The sequence below is a fragment of the Chionomys nivalis genome, chromosome 6, assembly GCF_950005125.1.
Source record: "Chionomys nivalis chromosome 6, mChiNiv1.1, whole genome shotgun sequence".
NCBI lineage: Eukaryota > Metazoa > Chordata > Mammalia > Rodentia > Cricetidae > Chionomys > Chionomys nivalis.
In genome coordinates, this window is record NC_080091.1 from 66,970,783 (window position 1) to 66,984,286 (window position 13,504).

Consider the following 13,504-nt stretch of genomic DNA (forward strand, 5'->3'; position numbering starts at 1 on the left):
AACTTACCTGTATTCCTTCAAGGTTATTGTGTTTCTACCTCAAATAAAGGTCTCACCTAGGTTCAGGGCAGAGAGTTTTGCTCTCTCAAGGTTATTATCAACAGATGTGGCTAATATCCACACTTTTTATTTCAGAAATAGAAAAGTAGATATGTTTCTACCTTAAACAAAAGTCTAAGGATCCAACCAAGGTTCCAGTTATCCAAGGAGATAACATTGGATTCGACCCAGGGAGTGATTTGCCTACAGAATGTTCTAGTCTAGGGTGTGAGCATGACTTGTTCTGTCCTAGCAACAGAGTGTTTAACTATGTATGGATGTAGCTTGCGACCTTCAACCGGTCTGTTCATTTCTTTGTATCATGTTATCATGTTAATGCAGTTTTTTTTAAATCTTACTCCTACCTCTTAGGGTCAGGGTATTTTAAGCAATTGGAAATTAAATGCGAGTGATTTCAGTATTCACTGGAACTCCCTCCAGGTACTATTCTATGTCTTATTTCCTGTCTTATTATTTTTGCATCTTCGTACTTTTTACTTATATTCCTAATCCCCATGTCCCTACCCTATCATATGGTATTTTTGTTGAGGCTGGTCCCCAACAAAAAACAAGAAAAACTTTCTCCTGGTTTGGGAGGCCAGAAGTTCAGTGTTAATGTCAATAGTCAGAAATCCTGAAGTCTACAGGCTTTGAAGAATCTAGAAGTTTTCTTCTTGATTCTCTTCTAACTTCCGGTAGTTGCCAGCATTCCTTGGCTTATGGCCCATCACTGTCTCTGTAGTCACAGTGCTTTCTTCTCTGTATCCCTGCCTTCTTCTCTCCTAGCTCTGTCAAAGTTCCCTTTGACTCTTTGTGTCAGTCAGGATTTTCCAGAAAAAAAAAAAAAACAGAACTGATAGAATGTTATTGATAAAATGGCTACACATACCTACACATATATATATATATATATATATATACATACATATGAACTGATAGAATGTATGTATGTATATACACATATAGTCAGAACTAACAGAATGGCTCTATATATGTATGTACATCACATACACATACATATAAGATGTAGGAGGAGCTCACAAACTGTGGCCCAGCTAGTCCAACAATGTTTACTATTGGGTCCAAGAATCCAGCAGTTGTTCAGTCCACAAGCTGAATGTCTCAGATGCTCTTCAGCATATGTCAGAATCCCAGAAAAGTAGGCTCTAATGCCAGTGAAGGAATATACTTGTCAGTAAGAGTAGGAGCAACAGGCAAAGAGAGCAAGCTTCCCTCTTTCATGTCCTTTATATTGGCTGCCACCAAAGGGTATGTCCAGATTTAAGATGGATCTTCCCACCCCAGAAGGTCCAGCTTTAGCATGATTTTCCCTTAATTTTTTTCAATCAGGAAAAATCCCTCAAAAGTATACCCAGTGGCTTAGGTTTTTGGTTCATTTCAGATGTAGCCAACTCGACAATTAAGAATAGCCATCACAGCCTTTGTCTTATCTGGACATTTGTGATTATTTTTTTAAATATTTATTTATTATATATACAATATTCTGTGTGTATGCCTGAAGGCCAGAAGAGGGCGCCAGACCTCTTTACAGATGGTTGTGAGCCACCATGTGGTTGCTGGGAATTGAACTCAGGACCTTTGGAAGAGCAGGCAATGCTCTTAACCACTGAGCCATCTCTCCAGCCCGACATCTGTGATTAAATATCATGCCCACGTGCATGATTCACGATATCTCATTTCAAAGTTGCTAATCACATTTGTAAGCACCCTGTATCCTTATAAGGTAGCATTTGCAGGATCTAACAATTAGCACTTGTTGTCTATTATGTGTCCTACTGGAAAGTCTTTAGAACAGCTAGTTCTCAACCTTCCTAATGCCGTGACCCTTTTATAGAGTTCCTCATGTTGTAGTGGCCCCCGCCATAAAATTATTTTCATTGCTACTTCATTACTTTTGCTTTGTAAATGAATCATAATGCAAGCACCTGTGTTTTCTGAAGGTCTTGGGTGACCCTTGGGTGACCCTTGTGAAAGAAAGGGTCGAGACCCACAGACCGAGAACTGCTGTTTAGAGTGCTTTGTTCCCAGCCATGGGTGAGCAGTTCGTCTGTCAGGACACACTTTCTCACCACAGTGAACTGTTTAAATGCAGGTCTTTGGGGCTTGAGGGGTGGTTCCGCAGTTAAGAGCTCAATGAAAAAGCTAACTCAACCAGCTGCTCTTCCAGAAAACCTGGATTCAGTTCTTGGCATCCACGTGGTGACTCACAACCATTTGGAAATCCAGGCCTAGGGGACCTGACACCCTGGCCTTGCTGGGTACCAGGCAAGCACATGGTACACATACATACATGAAGTCAAAACATCCATATACATAAAATAAAGTAAAATTTTCAAAATTTTGAATGTAATCCTGTGTTCCAGATTAAAAATTTTGAAATGTGGAGGGGCCAAGCTAATCAGCACCCTGATGTGAGCTCCCTGCTGTCTGTAGTTCCAGTTCCAGGGGATCCAACATCCTGACACCAGGGACGCATGTGCAGGGGAAGCATCAGTGCACACACAATAAATAAAGAAAGAAGCTTAAATGCACCCTTTGCCTAGGGTTGGGCTTATCTGCGATTTAATCAATATAAGCACATCCTAGTTCATGGTGTAACTGAGAATTATCATGTGACAGTGATGATCAGTTAAGGAACAGGTAGCCCATCTTCCAGTGGTTCACACACCATCAGCTGATTTTAGACGTGAAGTAAGTGACACGGCCAACCCCACCTTCCTGTGGCGGCTTCACCTTCTCTCTGAAATGTAGGTTAGGATTTCTAGGTGACACAGAGCACCAGGAAACAACCGCTGCACTTTTTAAAGTGATTTCTTTCAGTTCAGCACCTTAGCCAGACTAACAAGCAAGCCAAACTAGTGACTGATATTAAAGACATTTTTAATTAGTAAAGCTTATATTTTAATAGTAATTCCTTAAGCATTTGATTGCTAGTGATTTGTAACATGATTTAATAAATTAAATGCTCACGTCCTAGCCCTCTATAGTTAAAACTATTTCTCTAAAAATTTACATCTTATGTCCAACTGTGAAGAAATTTCAAAACAGAGTTGTTAATAACCTTTTACTTGGAGGAACTAAATTGTATTTGAACAAATTTTATTATGTGTAATACACTTAATAAAAATTATAACGAGTTTGTAACTATAATCTAATATTGCCTTCAACAGCAATGTCAGCAGAGGAAGATGGAAGTGCACCCACTGATGGAACGCTCTCATTTACAGCTTTCTCAATATCACTAAAACACACAAAAACACATTTCCTGCCACCTTTCCATCTTGCTCCCTGGCACTTTGATCTTGTGAAATTTTCAGTTTCTTGAATTTATATTGCTATGACACGACCTGGAAAGGAGAGAGAGAAATCTTTTGCTATCAATATTGCCGTCTTCTTAGTCAATAAGCAACCAGCCAGGCTTTCTAGAATCGAAGATTTGGATAGCAGGGTTTTTTTTTAATGAGGTTTTTAAACTTCAATTTTAAATACTTCTATTGAAAAAGGAATAGAGGACATGGCCTTTTTTTTGGTATAATTTTAAGAAATAAATGTTTCTCCCTAACCACTATGTCATCTTGTGGGCTATATCCCCATCTCTATAAACAAGGGTTTGTGAACTTAACTATAATATTAATATTCCATTAATATTCCTGGAGTCAGATGTCTGCTCGTCCACTCTGAGAGATGCCAGTGCATCCCAGAATTACTTCAGTACCAAGTCGGCACCTTCTCTGAGGACGTATGCAGAACATTAAGCTGAGTCAGGAAGACACATGATATAAAAGGGTAAATCCACGCCAATTATTTTCTCCTTTTCAAAGACAAGCGAACCGGAACACTAAAGGATTGTATTTTCCTCCCTTAACTTCTACTGTAAGAACAAACCACACATATTTGTATAAGATCCTTCACAAAAGATGCTCTCATTAAAGAAAGAAAATAACACCAAGTGGTGGTGGTGCAATCAGTGGTGACACATTCCTTAAATCCCAGCACTCAGGAGGGGCAGAGGCAGCAGAGCTCTCTGAGTTCAAGGCCAGCCTGGTTTACAGAGAGAGTTCCAGGACAGTCAGGGATACACAGGAAACCTTGTTCAATGAAAGAAAATAAGTAAATATTAGTATCTCTATCCCCCAATCAAGAAACAGGCTGCTGCCAACGCCTCCAGAGCATTCTCCCTGCCCCTGTACCGTAGCTTATTTTGGAAACATACAATTGTATAGCATTACACCATGCACTGTTCTGTGACTTGATTCTTTCCTTACTATGTTTTAGCCATGTTAGTTTTACACATCTGTAGCTAATTTGTTGGTCTTATGAATGAATATATTACATAATTCATCCATCTTTTTGACAGGGAACATTTGGGTTGTTTCCATTTTCGGCTGTTCAAAATAATGCTGCCATGAAGTCTGACTTTCACACGTTACATTACCGACAGGAATGCTAAACAGCACAACGGCACTGGGGGACTGACTTTCATTTTCTCTTAAGTTAAATATATACTTACCATATGGACCCCAAATTCCACTCCTAGGAAGCTACACACACAAATAAAAACATATCTACACGGTCGGATGCCTCTGTTTCACCTGCACGTGAGTTTTATGGTAGCTTTTGAATGTTCTAAGAGCCGAGAACTGAAAACAATCCACATTTCCAGACAATGGTGAATCTAAAAACAACTCCTGACGTATGATGGAATGTCACTCAGTGGCAAAGAGAAGAAACCATAAGCAACAACATGGGTGAATCACAATGGTGTCTCACCAAATCGAATGAGGCACACAAGTGATTCTGTTCCTATGAGATTTAGAAAGATGCACCATAATGGTTGTTGGTAGAGGGGCTCTTATGGAATAGAGCAACACAGGGAAGTTATGTCTTAATTGTGGTTACAATGTGTAGGTTCTTTTTTTTTCATTTATTTATTATGTATACAATATTCTGCCTGTGTGTATGCCTGCAGGCCAGAAGAGGGCACCATACCCCATTACAGATGGTTGTGAGCCACCATGTGGTTGCTGGGAATTGAACTCAGGACCTTTGGAAGAGCAGGCAATGCTCTTAACCTCTGAGCCATCTCTCCAGCAATTGTGGTTACAATGTGATAGTTATATTGCACTGTATCTAATCTAACGTGTTCTCTTGTCCCCCCCCCCCCCCAGCTGTGTTGATTAACTGGTTAGATTTTTTTTTTACTTTGATGTAACTCCACTTGCCTATCTTAAAATCTTTGTTCTCTGCGCTTTTGAGGACATTCTAAAAGTCATAACAGGGACGGAACAAATCAAGAATCATTTCTTCTAACAGTTTGACAGTCTTGGATCTTACAATGTTTTTTGTTGTTGTTGGTTTTACAATCTGGTTTGAGTTGGTTACTATGTGGTGTGATGATGTGGGATTCCCCTCTGTATGCTGTGAACCATTGGTTAATGCGTAAAGCTGCTTTGGCCTAACAACGAGGCAGAAGAGAGTAAGGTGGGAATTCCAAGAAGATAGAGGAAAGAAGGCAAAGTCAACGAGATGCCATATAGCTGCTGAAGGAGACAGACACTGGAACTTTACCAGCATGCCACTACCTTGTGGCAATACACAGAATAATGGAGATGGGTTAATTTAAGATGTAAGAGCTAGCTATAAATATGCATAAGCTAATAGGCCAAGCAGTGTTTTAATTAATACAGTTTCTGTGTGATTTTTTTTTTCGGGTTTGGGTGACCAGGAAACAAAAGAGCAGCCTCTGCCTACAGTGTGGGATAAAGGTCCAAATGTATTCTTCTTCTTCTTCTTCCTCTTCTTCTTTTCTAAGATTTATTTGTTTATTATGTATATAGTGTTCTCCCTGCATATATGCCTGCATACCAGGAGAGGGTACCAGATCTCATTATAGATGGTTGTGAGCCCTCCCTGCCTGTCCACCAATGCCTAGGGTAGGTGGGAGAGCTGGCCCTGTGGTAATAAGAGTATGAGAGCTAGGCCTGATCGCCACTTGCAATACTCTGAAGAGCCGATCCTGCATCCTGCCAGGGCAACACAACAGATCCAGTCCTGTTAGTGGAGGTGTGGTGAGCCACTCCAGAAATGGTGAGCATGGGACAGCTCCCATTTTCCACCTGATGGGCCATCTCTGCAGCCGCCCAGGCCCAGACCCAGAGTTATGACTTGGCCTAACCCAATATCCATCCCATCTACAATCTGCTGGACCATGTGAAGGAACCTGACCCACAGACCCAAAGCTGCTGGATGTCCACAACACAGGGTACCAGCAGGACGTCCAGGAAGAGTCCTGGGGGTGGCCAGCATTGAACATGTAGTGGAATCCAGGGGCCTCGGACCAGACCAATGGCTCTTTGCAGTGAATACTTGGAAGGACAGTTGTATGTACCAAGGAGTATACAGCATGATTTCTTGAGTCTCACTACAGCATCCATGATGAGATTTTTAATTCGTTCCCCCAAACTTTTTAAATTTTTCTCCTTTATTTTCTTCATTTTTTTTTCTCTTGATTTTTTTTTAATTGGGGGGAGGTGGTACAGGGGTAGAAGGCAGATGTGGAAGGGTCAGGGAATGAATGGGATCAAGACACATGATGTGAAAAACACATAGAATAAAAACATTTTATTAATTAAAAAAAGAAATCATAGCCGGGAGGTGGTGGCGCACGCCTTTAATCCCAGCACTTGGGAGGCAGAGGCAGGTGGATCTCTGTGAGTTTGAGACCAGCCTGGTCTACAAGAGCTAGTTCTAGGATAGGCTCCAAAACCACAGAGAAACCCTGTCTCGAAAAACCAAAAAAAAAGAAAAAGAAAAAAGAAAAGAAAAGAAATCATGCTGAGAAAAATAACATATGCTCAGAATACCGCATTTCTATCATAGAGACTCTAGATTCTTATATGTATATGTAGGGGACATGAAGCTACAAGGAGACTACATGATGCGGCACACAGAAGTCTAAAGGGGAAATGGGAGGAACAGGTGACATTAAGAGGGAAGGACAAGAACAGTGGGCAGGGAGTGAAAAGAGGTATAAGCACAGTATAGTGGTTACATGTATAAATAAAAAGTTTTTAAAGAAAATGTCATGATTTTCTACAAAAATAACAGAAATAGGCATTTGCCATCCAACTGCCCAAGAAGACAGACAGAACCATCCCAGGCAAAGGCTGCTGGTGTTACAACTACACAGCTCAGCCAATAAAGCCAAGTTTTCAGAAACGATGGACACATTTGACTTCGGCACATTTGTTACCACATGTTGCCGAAAATGTAGAACAGTAGCATACCCTCTTGTAGCACCTTAAACAACAGGGATGCAGAAAGCCCAGTAATGCCAGGACAAAACCAACTTCTCCATGCAGTCTGTCCTTCTTTATGGAGAGTCTCAGACTAGAGTATCTTGAGGGTAATACTTCACCATGACTGAGGGGTGTGTATGCATGTGTGTGTGTGTGTACTCACGCATAATGAAGATCAAACCTAGAGCCTCATAGATGCCAAACACATGTTCTACCACTGAACTACATTTCCAGTCATTGAGCTGAAATATTGAATAAGTTAGAAATGAATTACATGTAAAAATATTTAGCCCAGTACTTGATGTATGTAAATGCACACATCTGTTAAAATGTTTACAAATTTTGAGCCAAAGGTCTAGGGAGATGACTTGGTCATTAAAGTGCTTTCCACATAAGCATGAGGACCTGACCTTGGGTACCCAGCACACTCATAAAAACCAGGCATGGTGGTACCCATCTGCAACCCTAGGGTTGGAGGCTGGAAACAGTATCTCTGGAGGTTACTAGAAAATCAGCCAAGTCAATTCATAAGCTCAGGTTCAGTGACAGGCCCTGTCTGAAATAGTTACGGTAGAGAGCAGAAGAGGAGATGTCTGGCATTCACAGACACTACACACACACACACACACACACACACACTTTAAATTGTGAGCCAGATGCAATAGTGAACACCTGTCATCTCAACACTTGGGAGGCTTAAGTGGGAGAATTAATTGCGCCTAAGAATTTGAGAGTATCCTGGGCAACACAGTGAGACCTCTGCCGGCTCAAAATTTAAATGGGCATAGATCCTTACTGGGGATAACTGATTCAATTTTTATGAAGAAGTCAATAAGAAGAAAATAAAGTTCCCAGTTTGAGAGCAAGGGTGACATGTCATTCATTGCAGTTCCCTCAACACACTGCCTTTAGTCATAGAAACATAAATATAGTGAAGACATGCTATGGACTTGAGGGTTTATCCTGTAATTCACAAGTAAAGGTCCTTTATCCTCAGTTTTACTCAGTTTTACTGTTCGTTATATTACCATTTCCACCAGAAAGTGTAACACGGAAGAGAAAATGCAAGCGGGTGAACTTTTTATGCAGGTTTGACTCGTCAAAGTGACATCCGAACAGCTGGATGAAGTTAGGCTGGCAGAGTCTTCATCTGCACTGCTCTTGTCCTGTTTTCTGCAAATCTCTGCTAGGCCCTGCTGCATCAGCTCTTATAAAGCTTTGAGATACTGATATGAGAGCATTTTATTTGAAAATCAATAAGAATCATGACTTCTCTTTGAAAGCGCTTCTGCAAGCACGAAGAATAGTGGGGGATTATTTGAACTCTGCCAAGTTATTATTTTTCTTGGCAACTGGAAACAGAAGAGACCTCTTCTCAGCACAGGCCTGGAAACAATGTAAAAGTTCCCATAACACCCTTTTACAACCCGTTTTACTCTCTATGGGGTTGTACTTAATTGCTTGACAACTGGTTCTCTTCATGAATGAAGACTCCTTAGGAGTCTGCCTTTCCTTTATGTAGCCTCACCTTCCCAGCACAGGAGACACTGTGGCTAAGTGCAAGAATCAATTAAAGATCTTTGGGGTCAACCTAAGGTTTAATCAAGTGTCCCTTTCAAATTTTATATGTATATGTGTTTGTGTACCATGTGTATGCCTGGTGGCTATAGAATCCAGAAGAAGATGGTGTTGAATCCGCTGGGACTGGAGTTACAGATGGTTGTGAGCTGCTATGTGGGTACTGAGAATTGAACCCAGGTCCTCTGGAAGACTTACGCTTTTAAGCATTGAGCCAGCTCTCCAGTCCTCTCCCCCAGGCTCTCTCTTAAATGTTACATCCAACCAAAGCAAATCGGTGATGATGGAGTTGGGGACAAACTTGTTTCCTCAGTTGTAAGAAATGGAATCTAAATATTCTCTTCCCAAACTGCATTTCCATTCTCTACACATGGCTTAAGAGGGTCAAGTTGGTCATCAACTGCTGTGTGCTGACTGCCTTTTAAACTAACCGGGGGTTTCAGAACATTGCTGGAGAATAGGTTATCTTGGCAACGCAACCTGTTAAGTGGCAAGCAATATTTAAGAAGTTCTCATTCTTAAAATTAAGCCAAATAACCCACACTATGTAATTGTAATAACTGAAGATTCCTACTAACAATTATTCCAATACTTGGATATATTTTTGACAACATATGATCAGATATGGTGCTGTATTTTCAACTAGAAGCATTAGACAATTACTGTTTTGATCAAATATATTAAACCTCATATGCACTGTTCCACATTGAGATTCCTTCTGAGTTCATGGTAAAGACAGGGTACCAGTGAGCAATTCATAAATTACATCCTTTTGTTATATTTATCCTAGAAATTAAAGTGAACAGAGTAATACAATATGAAGAAAGTACACAAGTACCTAACAGGCTAAGATTAGCCTTGAAAATCCCAAAATTCATTTTTCTTCTTTAAGAATAATCTCACTTCTAAATCATCTAAATAATTGTACCAAATTCTTTATGATATGCACTAATTGACCATTCCATTCATTTCATAAGATAACTCATATTGGTATTAAAAACTAATATCAATGGTCAGGAGTAGTGGTGTACACCTTTAATCCCAGCACTTGGGAGTCAGACACAGCCAGATCTCTGTGAATTTGAGGACAGTCTCATCTACATAGCAAGTTCCAGGACAGCCAAGACTACATAGAAAGACCCTGTCCCAAACAAAACAACACAAAACAAAATTAAGGAACAAAATAATTATGTTCATATCTCCTCAATATAAGGATACATCTGTTAAAGTTATAGTAATAATCCCAATGACCCATAGACCAGTATAAAGCACAGGTATTACACTTTGGCGCATGTGAAACAGTTTCCCGAATAACCAGCATTTTGTTTGTGGTGGGTTTAAGCAAGACTCCTTCCAGCACTGAAGGACATCAGAAGACAATGGTTTGCAGACATTTCCGCAATAAGGATACAAATAAGGAAACAAAATATCTAAACAATTTCATCATCCTAAGACCAGGAAACAGAAGTAGTTCTTTCCAGTTTGGGAAGGCAGCAAAAGCAACAGTGGCAGGGAGAAAACAGACATCTTAAGTGACACAGGTCAACATGGAGAACAGACACTGTCAGGCCCAGGAAGTTCAGCTGACGTGGATTCTGCAAAAACTCTTCCTTCTGTTTACAAATTCAAAGGCACCCTAGTGCTCCACTCCAAGGCTCCCTTCGCCCCCACCCCCCCACATGTCGCTCTGACTTTCTTTGCACTGTGCTGGATTTTGCTGCCATACTCCAACACAAACTGAAAGTCAAAAGCACACCTCCTCTGTCCTCATCACAGCCGGTGGTAAGCTCCTAGAGTTACCACCTCTCACAGAACACTCCAACAAAACAGACAGTGTGTGCCAGTTTCCTGATTTTCACAAGAGGCAAACTCATTTTTCAAAGCAATAGGTATATAAACACAGAGAAGGCCTGGCTTAGATAACTACTAAACGTGATTTTACTCTCCGCCCAAAATATCTTAAAAACAGGTTTTCTTTATTATGTTTTCTTTAGGATACATTTTCAGCCAATGAAAATAAGCATCAAAAATATACACTATGCTTGCTTAATCTGGGAAATATAAAAGTCAAACCAAAAGAAAAAATTATAAATTCAATCATTCTTAAAATTGCAGTCACGGTGTTTATTTAGCAAAAATATTTTTATCTGGCTACTTAGCATCATTTAATATGCAACATTAAATAACCATTGCAGTATGTCATCAAATATAATTAGCAAAAGTATTTTTATCTGAATACTTAGCTTTGCATATATGCAATAATAAATATTCATTGCAGCAAGCTATCAAATATAAGTGTTTCTCTAGTTTTAATAAAGTTATAGATTTTTATTTAGTAATAGAACATTTTCTTTTTTCTTTTTATTCTTATTAAACGCTAAAGAGCACAATTATCACTTGAACATCCACAATAGCATGCTTTCCAATCTTTTAACGACACAGAAATAGTTTAAATCCCCTTGTCTTTGCTTCTGTTTCAGCAGTCATGCAAGAATTCTTTAAAGCGCTCTCAGAGTTGCCCCGTTCCCACTGCTCACAAACACACACGGAACTGCTTGGATTTGTACTGATCTGCTTTTACTTGTATATTAAAAATAGTAAAATTACTACCATTTTTCAAAATTACCAGTAAATTAATTGCATCAACTTGTGATCAAATGAATTCGATCCTCTTAAAATGAATAAGTGTTATTTTCCTTAGTAAATACATCCAGAATGTAAAAACAGATGTACAACTATTCCAAAGAAGGAAACAGTTGCAAAGAATAAATTCATGTAACAGTATTATCTTAAATCCTATATCTGGAATCTAAATGCAGATTTTAAATTTCTCTTCATTTTCTATTGTAACCATAACTAAGTCCTAAGGTCACTGTGCTAGACAACAGGCAACTAAAACTGGGGTCTAACTTTACTTAAAGGTATTTCAGACATTGAACTTCAGCTCACGCAGCGTACACCCAAAAAGATCTTGTCTGTCACCATTGCTCTAACGTAAGAAAGGAGAGCTCGATTGTGACGATTTACTTACCTTTCGGTGTCTTGAAAAATTCTGGCAAGACTAAAATGAATGTGACCACGATTGCCACAAATAATTTAAGAAAAGCTGTTTCTGTCATGTCTACTCACATGACACAATCGTGTCTCCATCCAATAGCTTGATACTATTTTGCTTCCTGCTTCCAGTTTCATCTCTGTTCTACTTCAAGTTCCTGAGATTGAGATTCACCTCACACTCACTTCCGTTTGGGTCAGACTTAGAAAAAAAAAAAGGTACCCGGAACTGAGTGAGAGACTTCTTCATTTTGAGTCACTTTGCCTAATAAAGCCACCCTCTCTCTAACAAGCACTTTTGAACTATCTGCTAAACAAGGAAAACAAGTAACCGATCTTAAGAAGCGAAGGGGGTCTGGCTTCATCCAAATTTGAAGCTGTTTTCCATGTTTACCAGAGTGTAAGGATAAATGGAAGCCCGCAACATAATAACCACAAATAAAAGGAGAAAGGTCAGTGGGGTCCAGGTTTCTGAACCCCATTCACTGGCTGACTTATTCAATGATCTCTCAGAAATGCTGGTGCCGTGCTGGAGGCTGGTGTTTGGAAGACAGTAAACAGCACAAGATATGAGCATAAACCAAAGTCTTATGAAAATGTGGGGTTCTGCTTTACTGTCGTCTCTGCAAGGGGTTAGAATGTAACTTGTTGTGTCTATAAACACTGTGTTTACTACCACACAGTCAACATTTCTATTCTTTTTGCTGAATAAACTCTTTCATTGGGATAAACCCAAAGAAAGAAAATAGTTTGTTTTAGCATGCAAATGCAGGATAGGGAAAATCGTGATAAATAAATACGTGCAAGAGAATGATTTTACTTAGACAATGCGTATAGCTAGCATTTCCATTGTTATCCGTCCAGCTCATTAAAATAAAAATGTATCAAATATTTCCAATCATTTTCTTCCTGCTTAGTTCCTATAGCCCCGTAACCATGATTGGCGTGTGCATGGGAATCCTTGCTTAGGGGATTTTAAGACCTAAGCAGTAGAAATAAGAGCAGACTTCTCAAGTGCAAACTTTAAGAACAGCATCAAGGGTTGATACGCCAGCACTAGCTGGTAGGAAGTTTCCAGTTAAATACCAGCTCGATTCCTCAGTACTTTGTAAGTGTGTCTTCTTCAGCAATAGGGTCTTACTGTCCAGTTGTGGAGGATAACCAATAGCATTAACAATAGCTTGTCATGTTTGTGGGGTCTATGGGATCCCTTTGGCCACTAATTTGAAAAGATGTAACTCGTTCCTGGTGCTAGGGGTTTTATGAGGTAGCAAATGATGCCCAGTTGAGGTATTGGTCCTCCTGCGGTGATATGCTAACTCCATTTAGACTCCTTGTATATGCATATATATCTTAGGACGTTTCTACAGCACTAGGTTTACATGTGACTTTTTCAAAGGTCTTTACAGTTAGCTGTCCTTGCCCCATCCTTCCTTCTCCTGCACGCCCAACCCTGCCCCTCCTATTCTGGTTTCCTCTTCATCCCTTTAGAACACTGTATTCTATTTCCCCTC

General features: G+C 39.8%; 1 protein-coding gene across 1 annotated transcript in view; it reads right to left on the reverse strand.

The window, feature by feature from the left end:
* The window catches only part of Tmem156 (transmembrane protein 156), a 31,426-nt gene extending 19,330 nt beyond the window's left edge, over positions 1–12,096 (reverse strand). Inside the window, exon 1 of the mRNA XM_057771513.1 lies at positions 11,968–12,096. Within this exon, the coding sequence (XP_057627496.1) occupies positions 11,968–12,055 (88 nt within the window). The 5' untranslated portion in view covers positions 12,056–12,096. The remainder of the gene's footprint in view (positions 1–11,967) is intronic.
* Positions 12,097–13,504: the final 1,408 nt, after the last annotated feature.